The sequence below is a fragment of the Corylus avellana genome, chromosome ca7 (assembly GCF_901000735.1).
Source record: "Corylus avellana chromosome ca7, CavTom2PMs-1.0".
In the NCBI taxonomy this organism is placed as follows: Eukaryota; Viridiplantae; Streptophyta; class Magnoliopsida; order Fagales; family Betulaceae; genus Corylus; species Corylus avellana.
This window is the reverse complement of record NC_081547.1, coordinates 301,102-322,270: the sequence shown is the minus strand read 5'-3', so window position 1 is coordinate 322,270 and position 21,169 is coordinate 301,102. Positions and strand designations below refer to the sequence as shown.

Genomic DNA, 21,169 nt, shown 5'->3' with positions numbered 1-21,169 from the left:
GCCATTAAAACAAATGGTTTATTTATGCGTAAATTTTTCAAGGGCTAATTTATAATATTCTGATGGCTAACCCCATCATCTTTTCCAAAAATGAAAATTAGCTGAAGCATATTGCATGATGCATGCGTGACTTTGGAGCAAAGTATGAATCTTCAAACAACTAAAAATGTTCTTGTAATTTTAAGAAGAAGGAAGGTGAGATGGTGCGAAGAACAACGAAGGTGAAAGTAAAGACTACGTTTTATCTTATTTTTGTTCAATCTATTTTGGTTACAAGAGAGGACAATATATAGACGTACGTATGAAGGGGAATGCATCCCATAAATCATGCATGTTGGGCATGAATATTCAACGTGAATCATGGGACTGAGTAGCTGTTGTTGTGCGTGAATTATGGGACAATTGTGATTGTTGGGTTGCTTACTTGTATTTGAGATACTTGTGTCTTCTATATATCTTTAACACTAATGCCCATTAAACTTGGAAAAGGAAATGTACCAACCAAGCTTGAATATTTCTTAAGTCTTTAATTTTTAGTGAATAAGAAAATTGTAGGAGTTTTACCTTTATGTAACTATACTTTCTTTTTCCTTAAGGGTGAGGATTAATGGGCAGTCGCTCTTACACACATGTAAATTATCTTCTTCGCATTCTTCAGGGAGTTAATCGTGTGCATATATATTTTGCAATTAAGCACTCGCGTACGTACGGATCGTCATCAATCATAGAGAGAGAGAGAGAGAGAGAGAGGCAACATGTATATATAGCGCTGTAACACATTTATTTGATTACTCATATATAGACCATTACTTAGCACTAGCCATATGTAGAGATATTGGCTGAACACCTCCAAAGAGGCCACTGCATGACCATTCAAGGCTCGTTATTTATTCTACTTTATTTTGTAAAGACACCATAGAAACATTCATATATATTTATAGCAGTAGCATTTGGTCATGGAGATGTGGCTTCAGTTCCATTAATATCAGCAATATTAGGGATGCTCCCAGCACCTTTAGGGCCGCCTCCTCCGATACCAGGAATAAGGCCTCCGAGACCAGGGCCGAGAGCAGGAGGGCTGCCTTTGCCTACACCACCAAAAGCACCGGGGAATCCAAAAAGAGGCCAAGGCCATCCCCCAAGAAATGGCCAACCAAGGCCTAAGCCCAAGAAAGTCTGAGGAGAGTAGACCATATCTTTCTTTGGAACATCCCTTCCTCCTTCCGTACCAATCAAGAATGCCATAAGCAAGAGGGCAAAAAAGAGCGATGCCTTAGTAGTACTCTTCTCCATACTCATGATCTCTATCTCTGCAGTCTTAATGATTAATTAACTACGTTTTGCATGGAGAAAATTACTTCAAAGGCCACCCTAATTTATAGTGAAAATGAATGCACCCTTTGTACGTGGTCTAGGAATGAAATTAATTAAATGGTTGTTAGAGAAAAGAAGGATACGGTGGCTGGCCCATGGTGATCATCTAGTCTTTAATTTTGCATGGCCCATAATTTCTTTGATTGTTTTTATATTAGATTGTTCTGAATCTTCTGATACTCATAAATGGGAATAAGTTAGTGGCGCTATCATGACCCAATGAATAAAATGGATTGGATTGTGAAATCATTTTGAAGCATTACCTTTTTAAGTAGAATGATCTGATGGGTTATACCATATAAGTAGAGAGGTTGGTTGAGTAGGTGGAGCTATATGGTGTGGTGTGGTGGCTGACAAATCTAAACAATTGTAGACTGCGGACATACGCAAATAACCTATTTTGTCAAGTTTTTGCAGTAATAAGAAGTTTGGTTCACAAAGAAATATTTGTCAGATCATAATTAAATTCATAGTTTTCGTATGCAAATTCAACCCTAGCTAAATTGCGAAGACAAGAAATAATATTGTGATACCTAATTGCGCGCGCGCGCACACACATATATATATATACTCTTTCCATCTTGCAAAAAAAAAAAAAAAAAAAAGAAAAGAAAAAAGAAACATTATGCTTTTGTTTTCATGTCTTGTTGAAGATGGCATAGTTGTTGTTCTTGTTCTATGTCAAGCTCAACTCTTAGGCTTCATCAGGGCTCAACTAACCCAGCCATATTCATGCTTGAAGCTTATGAAACATGTTGTCTAGACCGATCTTGAGTTAGTGCAGAGTACATGTTAAGCTTATAATATTTTTTTATTAAAAGAAAAACTAGGCGTGTTCAATAAACCTAATTAACAACTTGAATATGATGGTGATCCATTGAAATTATGGTGTTTAATTATGCATGGGCCATGCTTTCTTTTATTGTTCTTGTGATAATGTTGGCTGCTGGAAATAGATAAAATTAGTAATTTTTTTGGTGGCTCATGACCCCTTGGATTAAATGGATGAAAATGATATTTGTACATAATTTGCTTTTAAAATAGAATTTCTGATTGCTTGTAAGTGAAAAATTTTGACCATTAGAGGAAAAGTTGAAGATAGGAGGAGGTTGCTCACAAATTCATGGCAAAGAATGCACAAACTAAAAATATGAATGTGTTGATGTGCATGTATATTGAATGAAGTAAGTGTACATGACAGAGCTTACTATGCAAAGGCGGAACTACTCTCACCTTAAGAGTTCATAGCACCATTCTCCTTCAAATTTAAATTTTTTTTATAATTTTTATAATACTAACCCTTTAAAATTAGTTTTTTTTTTCCCACTACTTAGACTTCTGATTATATTCATATTTTGCGCCACATAAGTCTAACAATTTGGAATCATGGAATTTGCATATGAGATATCGAGCCTTGAGTTAATGTTACACGTCAACCCTATGCCCCTCCAATTCTTCCAAAGTTTATGACTTATGTGAGGCAGTTCTTCTAACTAAAAGACCAATTTTCTTGCGCTAAAAGGTTAGGAACCATGCAACATAAGCTTTGGAAGGATGGGAGGGAATTATGAGGGAGTGATGTATTACTGTATTACTCCCGAACCTTTCCTTAGAATCACATGCATTTTTAAAAATGTATATTAAAATTAAATGCTCTAAAAATACAAGTTAATTCAATAATTCTTTGAAGCTAGTTTGAAGGAAAACATTGTCCTCAATATAAAAGCTCAACTGTTTCAGCATCCACAGAGAATAGGTTTTCTTTTCATTCAGTCCATCGGACAAAGTTCAGGGAAAAGAAGGCATTGATGTCACGAAATCTCTTTGGGCTAGGAGTAAGAACGTCACTTTGTAGAAAAATTGTAGTAAAAACTGTAATACTCAAAGCATTTTACTCACAGAAAGCAAGGCTAATAATTCATCAATGGAGTGTAGGTTTAAATACAAGTAACACATGATAAAGAAAAAAAAAAATACAAAAATTGACTCGTGAAGTTTGAGGAAGTTGTACGAAAAATCAAAAGTCCATCTTCCTCTCTCAACCTAACCGAAAATTTGGAGTCTCCAATGACAATCTGTATGCATGATGCAATGAGAGTTTATAGACAGCTCCTGAAAATGGCACAACTTTGGCGCTAGAAAAGGAAGAAGACATGAGAAGAAAGAACACTAGGAAAACTGGTTAAAGCAAGAAAAGGTGGTGGAGCCGACTCAATTACATCTTCTGGCAGGTTTCTTTCTCCACTCGGTGCGTCCTCGATTTATTTCAAGCCCATCACCTGACAATCTCAATAAATGTAAAAACTGACGTAAATCTTCTTTCTTTTCCACACCAGCAGTAGACCCATTAGTTCCTTGAAGCTTAGACACTGCTTCAGCTTCCCCAACTGGTTCCACACTTGTAAGTGAATCGACTACGTCGTTATGTTGGCACTCCCGCCTGTAATCTAAGGTAATAGTTTGCAGTTCATGGCTGTCAATGATTTCTTGAGGAATGCTCTGCCGTAGAGAGAATATGTTAATCTATCAGCTTTATAAGATCGACATGAAGTATCAGCAACAAGACAAACAAGAGTCATTATAAGAATCGAACTTATAGTTTAGTGGGGAAGAAAAGATTACTAATCTATCAGCTTTTCTTTTTATGCTTGTTTTTCTGTTTCTTATTTTACTTTTAACAAATCGATCAGCAAAGAATTAATCATCCCAAGAAAGCAAAGAAATGCTCCATTAGGCAAGAATAATTGCTGTAAAGTGAAAGAGCCTCCAACCTCCAGAACCCATCCGATGTAGGTGACATTATTAACATGCTGATTCATGTCCAGATCGGCTCTTCTGGGCTGCAGAAAACCAAAAGCATACTGAGAACTTGGAAAACTGTGCAAAGAATTTAGATGAAACAAATGATCTTACCACAAGTCCCAGTTTCGAAGAATGAGCAGGATCTTCCAGTTTTGGTATTTTTCTCAAGCTACTACTGTCCTCCTCTGGAATTGCCAATCTATAAAAGCCAAACAAGACCAATTAAATGAAATGAAAAATATGCCACTCAAAATCCAAAATGTGAATAAGAATAGGATGACATTTAGGACTTTAGAGTTGAGCAGAACTTATTGACTTAAGCTATAAACGCTGTGTACACCAAAGTTATATCCATTGGAATTTTTTCAATCATATAGTGTAACGTATCAACCAATATCTAGCAATCTTTTGGAGTTTCAAAATCTTTCGTGAGACATGAAAATAGGTCCTTCTCCCAAAACCCAACCCCTACACCTCCCCACAAAAGAGAAAACAGAAATAGCCACTGCTTCATCTATACTTTCAAAATGGCTCTCATTTCTTTGTACAGAAATCATAGTACTGTGAAGACAAAAATACAGAAAAGAAAGCACCTCAAACCTATGTATCCATAAACTATCTATTCCTCCACAGCTCAGTAAATAAATTAGTTCGTTCCAATTCAATATATTGATGAATAATATCTGTATATTTATAATGTCTTAAGCTAATTTAAGCTGCCCAGTCCAGTCACACATATGACAAAGCAGTGAGCAAAAGGGTTTCAACAATCAGACAACAAATTACGCCAAGAAAAACCATGTCATCTTGCAACCGTCAATTATGACACAGCCAATATTCCACATGCATTACATGTTAATAACAAAATACAACTATTAATGAGAAAATCTGATATCTTAGGCCTAGAGCAAACAAAAATCTCTACCTGGGTTCACGCGGACAATGAACTAAATACTCTTCACGGACGTCATCACTAATTTTCTGAAGTCGTCTGGTGTCTTGGTTCATCATGACCCACTTGCTGAAACATAAGGTTCCCACGTTAAACTTTGACAATACATCTCAAATCAGATAGACAAAGTCAGACATAACGTCAAGCATTGCTAAGAAGTCATGTTGTTGAGTTCATCTGACAACAGATGTTTGATAGCTTCCGCAAAATTTTTATTAGATTGATAAAGTACTGAACAAAGTTTTTTTTTTTTAAAAAAAAAAAAACAAAAAACAAAAAACAAAAAGAAGGAAAAGATCAAGGTGGATAATTGAAGCAAGCACATTGTAGCACACAGCCAGACTACCATATGTCAATGGTCAAGAGAACCATCAGGTTTAACAACTAGTTTTGTTCCAACAGGATAACTCTTGACCTATCTAAGTGGCTTCATTTATTTTCTGATTCGCATAGATCCTACTATAGTAAGAAATTGAAAGTTGTTGTAGTAGAATTTTAAAGTCTATGTAGAATATATTGTAAAGTTTTCAAAAACACTTGTCAATTTTCAAAATTTGCAAAACACTCTTCAGAAAAAAGTTACCAAAACAGATTTTCAAATGTAGCCCTCACCATTACCACACTATTCGAAACAAATACCAAAACACTTCTCAAAAAGCAAAACATAATGCACAAACATGCTAAAAAAAATCACAAAACACTTTTTAAAAAGGTTCCACACCTTTACATAGGATTTTTTTTTATAAAAAAAGATACATACTTATTTTCAAGGGTGAAGGCCCATCGTGTTATTTATAAAAAATTAAAAAAGTGGAGGATGACTTCTACAGATAGAGGCTACCAAGTGGCCACCGATTTGTGCAGCAGCCCCGTGGTGGCCGCCGTCAAATGAGCATGATGGCCAATGTAGGGCTGCCAAATCTGTCTGGCAACTACGTGACGGCCCCGCGGTGGTCACTATATTTGCATGGCGACTACCATGGGGTCGTTTCTGGCAGCCATTGTGGTCGCCACCACGGTGGTTGTCAATCTGTTTGGCAGCCTATTTATGTTTGGTAGCCACTCTGATGGTGGCCGTGGTGGCTGCCGAATTTGTTTGGAAGGCTTCACATGGATGCAAGCTCCCGTAAACTCAAATTTTAAGTTTTTTGCTTTCCAAAAACACCTAACCAAACAAAATTTCTTTTGTTGACCCCACAAACAACACCTTTTCAAAAGTAGCCCACAAAAATAATTCTCAATTTTCACTTTTACCAAAATTCCTTTCAAAACCCAAAGCACTTCACAAAACTTTACCAAACCAACCCTATATTTTTTAAAATAGAAAAGTGAGAGAAGGAAAAAAAAAAAATCTAAGAATTGTTGTAGTTCAACAAAATGCACATAAATCCATGATGACACATCCCATAATATATGTTCTATCATGGCAAGTTTAGGCAAAGAATAATGTTATATACATCACATTATTCCTGGATAATTATTATCAATATAATAAATTAACATGGTAAGATCATAATGAAACATTAAGCTCAATTGTTCTTCTACTCCTTTAAAGGCATCTCAATTGTTTTTTTCTTGGAAATTTCGGTAATTTTATACCCTTATCATTCTATAATCTACACAATATATTAGAACCCATTTTGACAGATAATATTTCTAACTTTCCATCTTTTTTTTTTTTTGATAACTTTCCATATTTCTAACTTTCCATCTACCAGAAACCAGATATGGAATTACAATTTGCAGCATTATTCTTGACAAGGTCAGAAGGGTATAGAATCCCACACTGAAAAAGGGATGTTCTGTTACACAACCAGGTCCAATGTAGCCTAGCTATTCTTATTAAGGTATCTGCAAGGCACCAACATAATACCATTTAACTATTAAACTCTACTCCACAGGTGCAACATTTGTGACAATATACACGGTAATGCATTGGGTACTCTTAACTGGTCTCTGCACGTATTAAAGCATAAACAACTACATCTTGCAGCAATCTGACATAAGCTATGATGCATGATTCTTACCATATATGATAAAGATAAATATATCTGACCCTTTTTTTCGTTCATGGACAAGCAGAGAAGTTCCACAACTTTCTATTTGCAAACATGCTCCCCCAAAGAAAACAAGCTACGCTTGGTAATAGTTTGACTAAAACTTTCAGCTACAGAAAATACGAGATTTATATCCAAGATGCTTTCAAGAGTAGATAACACTGCAACGGAAAATGAGGGTGTTTCCCCAAAACCATCCAGAAGTACATCCAATAATCCTCAAAGAAGTGACACTCAGAACTTGAATATCAGATAATGGAAGTATGGGTGATATCTGGTCAAATTAGTGATGCATGTATAAAATTGCCCCATTCAGAAGTATAAGAAAGATGTGCTTTCATTATATTTCGTCACTCTGTTTATTTAAACTTACAATTGTTGCTTGCAAAGCAAAGAAAGTAAAAAAGAAAGAGTAGCTTAATATTTACCTTGTCGCTCTTCCAATTACTTGACCAGTAGCACAGTCCTTGATTATCCAATCACGTCTGGTTCCAATTCTTCCATCGCCTTGGCACCACGTTTCAATTTCAACTACATCACTCCTGTCCCACACGCCCATGTGTATCAAAATAAAATTCATCATGTAAGAATTCGAAACCAAAATTGTAATATGAACAAAAAAAATACCAAGCTGGGTATTTGTAGATTTCAATGTGCATGCGAGCAGTCACCCATATGAGATGTAATTTCCTCATAGTGGGGGTCGTTGCAAAACCATCTGTTGAAAATCCAACACTCTGAGCATGGTTACATCCAACCTCCTACATCACAAATTTCCAAGCAAATAGTTATATTGAAATTCTTTGAGAAAACCCAATCATTTATATGGGAAGCTTCAAAGAGAATAGAACCTAAACTTCAAATACTAATCTTTGGAAGTAAAAATTATCAGCAGTTCCCTAACTGATAGTAGTTGAGAATTTACACACTTATTGTAGCATTCCACAGTTTATATAGAAATCAAATAAGAGCAAATAAAAAGAATTCAAATTCTATTATGGAAGCAAATGAAATGAATGCAGAGTCTACAGCCCAACAAGGGACTTGACAGAGTAATAGAAAGCAGATGAAGATGTTCAGACATCGATAGTTTTAGAGCAGAGTGACCGGTCTAAGCAAGTCAATAACAAAGCCATGCAACATACCCGGCGGTAAAATCCAGAAATTTGCCAAAAATCAATAGAATTGACACCCACATAACTTTCCCATGAAAAATAAATGGACAGAGACAGATATGGACATTTAAAACATATCCCAATTGCTGAGAATCCAAGATTTGATATCTATTAGATTTAAAAGAAAAATGTAGTATAAATGAGAGAAGAGCAAAACCAACAATACCAAACAATCCCTACAAAAGTTCAACTACGACCTCCAAAATTCAAAACAAAACACTAGCAAATGTTTGTGACAGAGAATATCACCAACAAACCCAGATGCCAAAGACCCAAAAATGGCCCATAAAACCACCAAAGAGTTGAAATTAAATCAAACCCAGTTGAATCAAAATATGAACTTTCTGGTTTTCTTTTGAACCTGCAAGAGATTTGCAATGGTTTCAACTGTAGCGGTCTTGTTGATCCCGACCTCGTAGCTCCTCACTACGAACCTCTCCTTATAAGACAACCCGTTCTCCGTCAAGCTCCCCAGCCTCAACCGGTCTGCCAGGCTCTCCGACCCGGACACGATCGCCCGCCCCAAGCCGCCCCGGTCCGAGACGACGGCCAGGACTGGAGCTTTACTGAGCGGACGGCCCGAAACGGCGGGGTTTCTCCGGGGAGTGAAAGCGGGCAAGGGCATGGGCCGGCCCAGGAAGCCGCATTGGGCTAGGGCTATTTGGTCCATGCCCACATTGCACGAGACCTTCAACATCTCTCAGTCTCTCTCTCCCAAAACCAGTTCGCGTTTTGTGTCTTCGACTGCGGGTGTGTTTTGCTTAGATTTCTGTGTTTTTAAAAGGTACGGGGAACTCTGGCTTTAGTCGATGGTACCGAGGGAGTTTGAGGACAGGTAAAAATGCCACGCGGATTGGGAAGAAATAACGAGGATGCCACTCCAATGAGCTAATTGGCTTTTGTCTGGATGGATCGATGGATCGGGATTCGGGAGGCGGTGGGAGACAGTAGGTTATTTGTGTTGACCACGTGGTGGTTTTGGTCCAGTGGTCCACCGTCCACGCGTAGTAGTAAATACTCGTTCCAGTGGGGGTGTGGGTGTGGGTGTGGGTTTTCACTTTTCCGGTGTTGGCGTTTTTCTGTTTCCAAAACAGCAAAACCGTTTTTACCACGACAGATACCACTGCGATTTGCAGTCCTAGTCTGTTTTAAAAACAGAAACCTAGGAAAACAAAAACACGAAAGCTTTTGACTTGCTCCGCTAGGTCCGATAAAAAAGGCAACTTCAGATTTAATTAACTCGGGGCGGGTTTAAAGGATATAAAATAAAAGCATTTTACAAAGTATTCCTATTATTGTTTCTCTTTTATAATAATATTTGTTCGATCCCAACTTCCTCAGGATAAAAAAAAAAAAAAGGTCCAGAGACTTTTGGACTCTTACGGAAGAGTCCATAACAGCTCCTTCCACCAGCAAATCAAAGCATTTTACAAAGTCCTCCTTGGTAATCATATCATCAAAGTGGGTTACGTTTCTCTTTTATAATACTTGTTGCTTATTAATTTTCTCAGAGAAAAGAGAGTGGAAAATAAAATAAAATAAAAAGTCCAGAGACTTTTGCCCTCTTACGGAAGATGTGTAGCTTCCAGCAGCCCTAACCTATGCAATTAACCATTAAGTTACGTTAAGTTACGGGATAAGATTGGGTGATTTATATTGTATACAATACATACAGTTAATTCTAATGTGAGAGGGTAGGTGGGTCTCACACGTGTATCTATTGAAATATGTGTGAGGTTCATCTACCCACTTATATTAACTTTTTTTTTATTATTATTATTATGTAAAATTCAAGTAACATAGCCCACTATAACTCTTAAGTTTTGTCTAAGAAACAGCTACCACTCGCTCATAGTTGTTATTAGGTTCCTACTTGACATATCAACCCAATACATTGTTACTTTCATAATTTTATTATAATTTGTACTTTTCTACTGGGACATCTCAAGTGTATATAGCTGTATATGAATTCAGCTTACATCCGGTGAAAGGTATTAGTTGGACATTTTCTGTAATCAATTGAACGGTTTAGTTTTTATTTTGGCATTTTGGATCAAAAAACATCATGGCCATAATAATGCAGGTATTTTTTATTAAAAACAAAAAAAAAAACAAAACAAAAACAAATTTTAACTAAACATTTTATTGAGCGGATCGAATGCACCCTTCATTCTTCAATGGAATAATTGGGATTTGGGTGGTTTTCGTTTTCTTGTCTTGATTTTGTGTGCTTTTCGGGTTATGGGTTTTCAAGCGTGGGGTGTTGGATCGATTGCAATTTTGGACCCAGGATATTAAAGAGAGTTAGAACGGCCCATTAATTGTGTGGTGAAGACCAGTCTTTTGGGCTGACGTTCTTGATTCTTTGCCCTCGTTTAAGTTGGAGGCCCATGCACCCTGACCCAGTCGAGTGATTCATGAATAATTGAACATATTTGTCGTCCTATTCTTAGGAGACCTCTTTCAAAAATGAACTTTCTCCAATAGCTAGCACATCCTTTTCTTTTTAATTTTTACTAATATATTTCGTCAACTAGTTTACAATATAACTGTAAGAAAAATAAGTTCAAATAAAAAATAAGTTTATTGCGTGACAACGCATACATCTTATTTAAATGTGCAGAACCAATACGAATGTTGGGTTTGATGATACTAAGCCAGGAGGCTATTTGGTGAGGTAATCTACCCTTCCCATGAGTCAGTTTAACATTCATTTGTTAAGAAAGGGGAAATTACTTATTTATGAGCATGAGTATTAGTTTTGATGCAATGTTAGAAATTGTCCAATTAATCGAAAGTGAGCTTGGATATGGGCTTATTCTTGAGCATGCAGCGCATTATAGCATCTAATCGAATTTTGGAAGTTCAATGGAGAGAAATGATTTCATAGTCTCGATTAGATTTTATAGTATTTAACGTCATTTAGGATTGCCACGTTATTTAAAAAAATTAAATTGAGAATGGGAAGATAGCAGTCAAAAGCAAGCAAGGGGGCCTATATTGAGGTCCAAAACCTCCATCATCCTCAACTTTTCTAGGAAAGAATTTTGCTGATGACGAGTAGTTTTTTTTTTTTTTTTTGAAGGACTTACATTTATTTTCATGGCTCACACACAATCAAATTTATGTCATTCTCAACTGTCAACTGATCATTTCAACGACATGTACGTACCTTTGAGTTATTTCTAATCTTCCCAACTGAACTCAAAACTCCAGTGGTTGTTTACATTGAATTCTGAAGAGAGGAAGAAGAGGAGGCTAGGAGGCCAGGGTGAGAAGCCACCATTAAAATTTAAACCCACAAACAGTTCCACCAAGCTCACTATCTACTTGTTTCGTTTACTTCGTTTCTGATTTATATTTGCACTTATTTTTTTAATAAAACATCATAGTCGCAGCTAGTTGATATATCAAATATCTTCATCTTGAGTACTGGACTGTGGATGTGCATGCATGCATTAAATATTCAATGTCTTGAGCTTTATTTATTGAGAAGAAGTTTGAAACCATGTGTGAATGTGAGTGTTAAAGTATTAATTAAATTATTAAATTAATAAATCTTATTAAGTTAAACTTTTAAAATAAGTAATAATTTAAATTTAATCATCCAGATGATTAACCATTTGCATACATGACTTATAAATTTGCCCCGAATTACAAGAAGTTCAGTTGAGAACTTTTGACACATACCACTAATTATGTCTGGCTATTATATATTTATATTGTAAAATGTTCATTACCAGTGAAATTGGTTAGCACTAAAAGGTGTGATAGTCAGAATTGGATGAGGGTTCTGTGAAATTAATTTGGAAGATGGGCAACATGCAGCAAAAGAAGAAGAAGACGACAATTTTAAAATGAAACATTTGACCAAAAGAAACAGCTAGCGTTATATATATATATATATATATATATATATATATATATATATATATAATGGAGGCACGTACGCTAGCTGGTGCAGAAGAAATATATGGAGCCAAAGGATCGACGTTGTTCACGGAGGTTGACCAAAGACAATAATGGCGGCCTATATTCTAAAAGGAAGAAGATCGAGAATACTTGAAAAACGCAGCGGGAAAGGCAAAAAGAGAATTAGGCATGTTCTTGTAAAGGAATTTATGTGTAGCCGAAAGCCGATGATTGAACGATGGAGTCAAAAAGATTTGTCAGCTGGAATTCTTTCGGTTGGTAAAGTGGAAGTTCAGATTTCTTGGTCTATATATATATTCCAACTTATACTTTGAGAAGATTGTGTACCTCTCTCCCGCCATCCTTTGCGTGCATGTATATATATCCACAATTGAGCATGCATGCAATACGATCGAGTTTTATTTTAATTATGAGTGATAATAAAAATGGCTACTTAATAAATAGTAGATCGATCAAAATAATATGGACTTTTTATTAGAGCCCTAATAGTGGTTGTCAATTAAAAGTAGGTATATTATTCTTAATTTGATGCATGCATGGAAGGAATATTGTGATAAATAATTTTAATTTGAAAAAGTGTCTCTATCCTACCCTTTATAAAAATATTATAAAACTCAAGCTAATTAGATCATCAAGTCGTATAGACTAGCTAGCTAGAAGAATATATACTTTATTCTATTTTTTGTACTAGAATTTCTAACATTACAAACTATGTCAACCTATAGGCGCAATCCAATAAAAATATGCATGATCAGCAGTGAGATGTAAATTTTTAGTAATTTTAGTGTTCGAATTATTAGTAATTTCATAAATAAATATGAGAGAGTTTTTATGAGACTCATCTATATAAGACTTACTTGGACAACTAAGCTCCCATCAAAATTTTCTCTTGAAATCTCAGCCCTCGGCCATGAGGCCACTAAGCAATATAAATATATAATAATATCTACAAATGACTTACCTATTACAATTTTCATACGCTGAAAATAGATGTAAACGTACGTGTTGAGGCATTAAGCCTTTAACTTGATCCATCTTCACACAAAGAATGACATGAAATCTTTTATTTATTTATTTTTATGAATAAGTAATTTTTTTTTTGCATTAAGAACTGAAAGTTATTACAAGCAAATCAGTCAAAGATCTAGCAACTGAAAAGCAACAAGAGAACAAGTAAAAAAAAAAAAAGAAGCAACAAGAGAATGACGTGATAAGTTATCTTCTCTGTCCTCAATTATTAGATTAGACTCAAAATTGGAGTTGCTTTTAATTCAAGACTAAAAGAAAATTCATATGCATGCATGGTACAACCTTTTTCCCACTATTATATATTTCTTCAGAATTAATCCATATTTACTAAACGAAAATTCATCGCTCATCAATTCATACAACATGTTTAAAAATCTGCTTATTTTTTTTTAAAAAAAATATGAATTTAATGATTTGATTAATATAGCAATAGAGTCCGTTTTATACAAATTAAGAGACGTACGTGGGGCTTTAACTTTATTTTCTTGTCTGAGTATAATGTAATTTCTGAAAGCTACTCTTTGCTTGAACTGCGTGGAAGGATCTATACAGAAGAATGGTGTTTAATGACCATGCACCTGTCCTCCCGGCCTGCAATTGTCGGCGGAAAGACTGTTGATTTTTCTTGTCAAGTATGCAATGAAGAGTTAGGAAGCTGTGTATTGTGTAAGGCAATAACGTGATGAAGGAGCAATAATTTGAATGATTGAGGTTAATTTGGAGATTGATATTTGATGGGAAAGAAAGTCAAAGAGATCATAAATGAGTCTGTTTTTGAAGAAACATATGGCATGGACTTGGGTTTCGCCTTCAATGAGTGGTTTATTGGTCCAGTGGCAGTGGGTGTCGGTCTTGAATAGTTAGCATTGTGGTGGACGAAGACTAGTCCATCCAATTCCCAACCTTGGGCTTGTATTTGACAATCTTGGGCTCGTAGGAAGATTGGGCTTCGTACTTGGTTCCCAACATTTCCAGCCCAACTGGGCACACAAGCTTAGAAGACTACAAGTCTACAACTCAAGTGGACGAAGGCTTTGTTTGTTAACGTGTTTTTGATACTATTTTTTTTTTTTTTTTTTAAGAAAAATTTATTTAACATTTTTGAACTTTTATCACATTTGTAATTACTCTCATAAACTTAAAAAACTTTCAACTTAGTGTATTAATTTTTCATTTTTTTAAAAAAAATTACAATTTCAAGGATTTAGGCGTTAGTCCGGATTTAAGAATGAAATTTACAAAAATTCTCACACATGAATCTCTGAAAAATTTTTAATATATAATTTTTTTAAAAAATAGGGGTATTTTAAAATTTTTGATAGTATTTAACAAAAAATCATAATGGATGGGTGAAATTGAAAACAATTGAAAGATTAATAAACTAAATTGAGAGTTCGTTTAAGTTTATGGGGAGTAATTGCAAAAGCAACGACAATTCATGGGATTAAGTGAAGTTTCTCTTATTTTTTATTTTTAGTTTGAAAAAAATGTTATCATGAAATATAAATGTGAAAACTATTTTTGTATTTTTAAGAGTGTTTTGTATTTAGGTTATTTGCTAACATATTTTCTTTTCTTTTCTAAGAAAAAAATGTTAACAAACTAAGCTACAGTACTTTTCTGATGAGTTTGGCTGCTTCTAGTGAAAAAATCAGTAAATATTTATTGGAAAAATAAATAAACAATAGAGATGGAATGATTGGAAGAGAGCCTAATTATTTTTCCATTGGTGTAATGTTCAGTGTTTATTAGTTTAGAGAAAATCACTAATAATATTTTCACTCGACCCATGTCAAACTCATCTCCAACCAAATGAAGAGATCGAGATTAAAAAATAAAAGAAGAAAGATACTAGAAATCTAGCATTCTGACTTTCTCATTATTTGCCAAATTCCACTCTGCAAATATGGCCCGCACGGTCCAACCAATCGGCTGCTCCTTTCATTCTTTGTCGCGCGATTCATGGGAGTTTTCTCCAACCGACCAGTTATAACTTGTCTGGGAATAGACTAAGTCCTAAAAGTGACATATTGCAATAATGCAATTGGCTGAAGAATAATTTAAAAACACGTGTCATATATCCTGTGAGCTTCTTATACATACATACAAAACAAAAACGAATCATTGAAATATGATTACTCCAAAACATGCTTAATTGTATATCTATCTCACAATTCTTAATCCTATACTTTAAATTGACAATATAAAAATTGACGTATTATTGATCATGATGGGCAATGAAGATGAAAATTCCTAATTATCCTCTCTAAACATGTGGTCTGATGCCTTTGTTGTACATCAATTATGCATTATCTTAAACAATATTATGATTTATGAAAGGATCTGATCCTTTTGTGCATCTCGTTAATCATCCTAGAGACTTTAATAGCTAGCGGATTCCAAAAATCACCACCATAATCTCCTTTGTTGACAACCATATATACCCTTTGACGTACCTTACAATTACAATTAAAGAAGATCCTTAATTTTGTATTCACTTCAATAATTGCAATAGCTAATTATTAGTCGTTTATGCTGCGCGCTTGGATTCTGAAATCACTTTGTGGGAAAGGTATTGCTTCATACTAGTCTTTCCTTAGCCAAAATTCGTGGTGTCAGATTCTTGCGTAAATACTTTACACACAACGCTGAAAATAATTAAGCTCTATATCCCTTTCTTGATTCTTTACACTAACCACTCGCAACTTGAAGCGCACGCATGAAATCCAATTCTCCATAGGACCATAGCCAATGATTGAACATAATTCCCTTACCATCGATTCATCCTCTATATGCAGGGGTTTAATTTCCAGGTGGGGTAGTGCATCATGACCGTAGCTAGCTTTAAAAGAGTTGGATTTTCCTGATCATTATATATATATATAAAGAAATAAAACAAGATTCTAGAGAGTAGCAGTCACCATCAAGATGATTGTATATAGATTTTAAATAGAAATTCATGGATCATGTGCAATATAACGATGTTACCTAACCAAATGTCTGCTGCAATGAACGCCATGTAAAATACAACGGAGCCAATCAATCCAATAGGAACAAAATGCTTCCCTTTCACGTCGTGCCATAACACGCTTACGTTGGGAAATCCTATAAACAGAGAGATAGGTGATCCTTGCCCACTAAATACATGCATGCATAGAGCAATATATATATATATATATATATATAGTCCCTTTCGATCCCGGCCATATATCGTTTTCTTCTCTCTCTCTCTCTCTCTCTCTCTCTCTCTATATATATATATATATATATATAATCCTCCAACCCAAGCAAGCCAAAATCATTAAAATACTACAATTGGGAATTGTTAATTAATACCCCTAAAATCCTATCCCACCACTCTAGGTGCCGCTAGAGACATCTATCTTCACTCCAATCCAATGGGCGATACTTCCACCTGCGTGAGCTGCACCAACTTGTGCTATTGTAAAGCAAGCCTGATTGAGCCGAGGGTCCATACATTTTCGAGCCCTGGCTGCAGTTCTCCATCCAGAAAGATTGAAGGTGCGGCTGCATTGCTCTTTCAAAGTATTGCAACTGCCTTTTTCACATCTCTGCAGTGGTGCGCGTGCTTTCATATTGACACTAAAGACGAGCCTGATGATTCTGATTACTACTCTTCACTGATTTGCATTAACGACGGGCTCGAGGAGGACGGTGGGGTTGGAAGTCCGGGGTAAATTGGAAAGGGAAAATATTTAGTGGGGTATATCAAGAACAAGCTTAGGATGGAAATTCAACTAGTAAATATTACGTGCTTCATTTGGTAAAATGTTTACATCATTATTATTGCCATAAGTAAGGAAAAATAAAGCGATCGAATTGACTCGTTAGTATAATATCTATTGTAATGGATATATATACATTATGGAAATAACATTTTTCAAAATAGTTTGTACGACTTCCTTCAATTCCACAGGAGATGTGTATATTTGCCCAAAAATAAGGTGAATTTCTGTAACTCGGCAACGAGACTGATGGCTCTGGGATCGAATAACTTCTACAACCACTCCTTTCTTGAGCAGATACGCTAGTTTGCAGCCACTCATATGTATGATCTTTCTTTTTGGGGGACAAGTAAAAAAAAATTGGTAAGTCTCTCCACTCATATAATTTGGAGTGCTATATCTACCTACCTTTTTACTGGGCTTTTCCAGGAATAAATTTGTCAAATATGTAGAGTACTTATTATGAGTTAGGGAATTGCAAATGGAAATATATCTAGTTTTAAGGGAGAAGATCGTTCATATATACCTTTCAACTTTATTTTTGTTTTCCATTAATTTTTCAAAACAATACAATCCCTAGGTTTCTTTGTGAAATTTTGAGAGAAAAATTGTGTGTTGCCGCATAGCTGACCTGATCAGTTTTATTTATGTTGTCGTATGAGTAGATGATATTTCTAGTCACATTGCTTTGAAATAGTTGCAGCTTTCCAGAATTACAATGGCTGAGGTGGAAACTAGTGTTTGGAGAGTAATCTCTTGGAAAGTGCTTCTTACTATGGCAACTTTTCTAATGATTTTTCAACAAGTTTTTTATTTTTTTATTTATTTTTATTGACATAGTAAATACTATTCTTCAAAATTAAAGTCTATTTGAGGTGTTAGAAGAAATATAAGGTATACCAAGTTGCATTCAAATATTGTTTTTTAAATATATGCGAAAAGTACGTACTCAGTTGATTATGTTAGGTGTGACTTGTCACCCATCACACGTGGGCCCCACTAGTTCTCTACTCCTTTTGGGTTTAGGAGACTTTTTTCCAAGTTTGTTTTGGAGTCCTTTTCCTATGTGTAATTAGACTCCTTGTTTGACTTATAGTAGGAGTCCTAGACCAATATGTAAAAGGAGAGTTAAAGCTTCTATATAAGGAACAAAGCACAAGGTGAATTTGTGTGTGTGCCAAAAACGTGAAGCACCAAAGGGAGGAGAAAAAAGAGAGAATTTGAGAGAAGGAGGTACAAGGGCAGCAAGGGTGTTTTCTTCTTGGTGGTTTTTTGGAGGAGCCAAAAACAAGTGATTAGAAGAAAAATGATGCTGCAGAGTGAGAGAAGAAAATAGAGATCAGCCGCCATCTGTTCCAGCAAAAGAAGAGTTTGTACATCTGTCTTTTGTATTCTATTTTAGGAATAATCTCTCTTGTGTGATAGTGAGATTTGGGTGTATTGGGGCTTTGGGATCTGAGTGATTTTATTTCTACTATTTTTGTACTCCATCTTTTGATAGTGGATTTTCTCCGGGTCGTCTCCGCCGGTGGATGTAGGCTTGTTAAGCCGAACCACTTAAATCTTTGTGTCGTGTGTGATTGCTTATCTTTGTTATTCCGCATTCTTCTTATTTTTCGCATCTCACGGGTCTTGGGAAATAGGATTAATTTCCTAACAACTGGTATCAGAGCTTTTGGTTCGAGTGGGAGCGATGGCAGGTGAAGAAGGAAAGATGGGAATCGAGAAATTCGACGGCAAAGATTTTGGGTTTTGGAAGGTACAAATTGAAGATATTCTTTACGGGAAGGATCTTCATCAACCTCTTTTGGAAGAACAACCTGACGACATGGATGATAGCGAGTGGGCTCTGCTTGATCGTAAAGCCCTAGCAGTTATCAGGTTATCACTGTCAAAATCAGTTGCACACAACGTTGTAAAGGAGAGGACTGCAGCAGGTCTAATGACGGCTTTGTCAAGCATGTATGAGAAGCCATCGGCTAACAACAAGGTGCATCTGATGAAGAAATTGTTCAACCTAAAGATGGCGGAAGGAGCTTCGGTGGCACATCATCTTAATGAGTTCAACACCATCACAAATCAATTATCCTCGGTGGAAATTAATTTTGATGATGAGGTTCGCGCGTTGATCGTCTTGGCATCTTTGCCAAATAGCTGGGAAGCAGTGAGGATGGCTGTGAGTAACTCTGTAGGAAAGAGTAAACTGAGTTATGAAGACGTCAGAGATTTGATTCTCAGTGAAGAGGTTCGCAGAAGAGATGCGGGTGAAGCCTCTTGTTCTGGTGCTGCTTTAAACCTCGAGACTCGGGGCAGAGGACAAGATAGAAACTCTGGTCAAGGCAGATCAAATTCCAAAAAAGGGAGAAGCAAATTTAGATTCGACCGACAACCTGAGTGTTGGAACTGTGGCAAGACTGGCCACTACAAGAAGAATTGCAGGGAACTGCGGAAGGAGACTGAGAATGATTATGCAAACGTAGTGACAGAAGAAGTATATGATGCCCTACTTCTTTCAGTTGACAGTCCCCTTGATTCTTGGATCTTAGACTCAGGAGTATCTTTTCATACGACAGCGATCCGTGAAATTCTCGAGAACTATATTGGTGGAGATTTCGGGAAGGTGTATTTGGCTGACGGAACGGCGCTGGATGTTGTGGGCTTAGGCGATGTTCGCATTAGAGTTCACAGTGACTCGGTATGGAAGCTACAGAAGGTCAGGCATGTTCCGAAGCTGAAGAAGAATCTGATTTCAGTAGGACAACTTGATGAGGAAGGGCATTCAATTCATTTCCACGGTGGAAAGTGGAAGGTCAGCAAGGGAGCCATGATTTTGGCTAATGGTCATAAGACGGGTACTCTCTATATGACAGATGCTGATACAGATGCTGTTGTAGATACGACTGCTGACTCAAAACTATGGCACCTAAGGCTTGGGCACATGAGTGAGAAAGAGATGAAGGTACTTATGTCAAAAGGGAAACTACTGGGGTTAAAGTCAGTTGAGTCTGATTTATGTGAAGGCTGCATCCTAAGGAAGCAGAAGAAGGTGAGTTTCGCGGAAGTTGGCAAAGCACCTAAGCTTGGAAAGTTGGAGCTGGTACATACGGATTTGTGGGGTCCCGCACCAGTGGCATCTCTTGGAGGCTCGCGGTATTACATCACATTTATTGATGACTCAAGTAGGAAGGTATGGGTTTATTTCTTGAAAAGTAAATCTGATGTATTTGAGACTTTTAAGAAATGGAAGGCCATGGTTGAGACTGAAACGGGCTTGAAGCTCAAGCGTTTGAGATCAAACAATGGAGGAGAATACGAAGACAGGAGGTTTAAACAGTTTTGTGCAGTGAATGGGATTAGAATGGAGAAAGCTATCCCGGGAACGCCGCAGCGGAATGGCGTTGAGCGCATGAACAAGACTCTCAATGAGCGTGCTAGGAGTATGAGATTGCATGCTGGGTTACCAAAGACTTTCTGGGCTGATGCAGTGAGCACTACTGCATACCTGATAAATAGGGGGTCTTCCGTTCCCCTGAGCTATAGACTACCGGAAGAAGTCTGGAGTGGAAAAGAGGTAAATCTTTCACATCTGAAAGTTTTTGGTTGTGCTTCGTATGTCCATGTTGAGTCTAATGCTATGAGTAAACTAGATGGTAAATCTAGTAAGTGTTTCTTCATTGGATATGGAGATGAGGCCTTCGGTTATCGATTTTGGGATGATCAAAATCGGAAGATCATTAGAAGTCGGAATGTGACTTTTAATGAGTGTGCTATGTACAAGGATGGGTCAAGTTCAGAACCTGAAGTTACAGAGCAGGAACCGAAGAAGTCTGGGTTTGTTAACTTAGATGAGCTTTCTGAAAGTACAGTTTAGAAAGAGAAACAATTCGTGGAGGTGGAGCTTGATGAACAGTGTTCACTCACGGATGAATGCGATGACAGAAAATCTTCAAGAGACTTATAGCACCGAGAAAAGTCTTATTCTTTAACAAGAAGCAAAGAGAAACGTGATCGAAAAGCAACAAAGAGGTATGGCTTTGAGGATATGGTTTCTTTTGCTCTAAAAGCTAGTAGTGGAGATCCGTTGTCTATTCAGGATGGTAT

The 21,169-nt window shown here is 36.4% G+C and overlaps 1 protein-coding gene across 1 annotated transcript; it reads right to left on the bottom strand.

Annotated features, from left to right (window-relative positions):
- Positions 1-3,240: 3,240 nt before the first annotated feature.
- LOC132186963 (oleoyl-acyl carrier protein thioesterase 1, chloroplastic) lies at positions 3,241-9,456 on the bottom strand. Its single transcript, XM_059601092.1, has 7 exons — positions 8,722-9,456; positions 7,813-7,946; positions 7,614-7,727; positions 5,102-5,197; positions 4,288-4,375; positions 4,146-4,214; positions 3,241-3,873 (listed from the first exon to the last, which is right to left on the bottom strand). The coding sequence occupies exons 1-7, from the start codon at positions 9,055-9,057 to the stop codon at positions 3,586-3,588; spliced, it is 1,125 nt and encodes a 374-aa protein (XP_059457075.1). The 5' UTR covers positions 9,058-9,456; the 3' UTR covers positions 3,241-3,585.
- Positions 9,457-21,169: the final 11,713 nt, after the last annotated feature.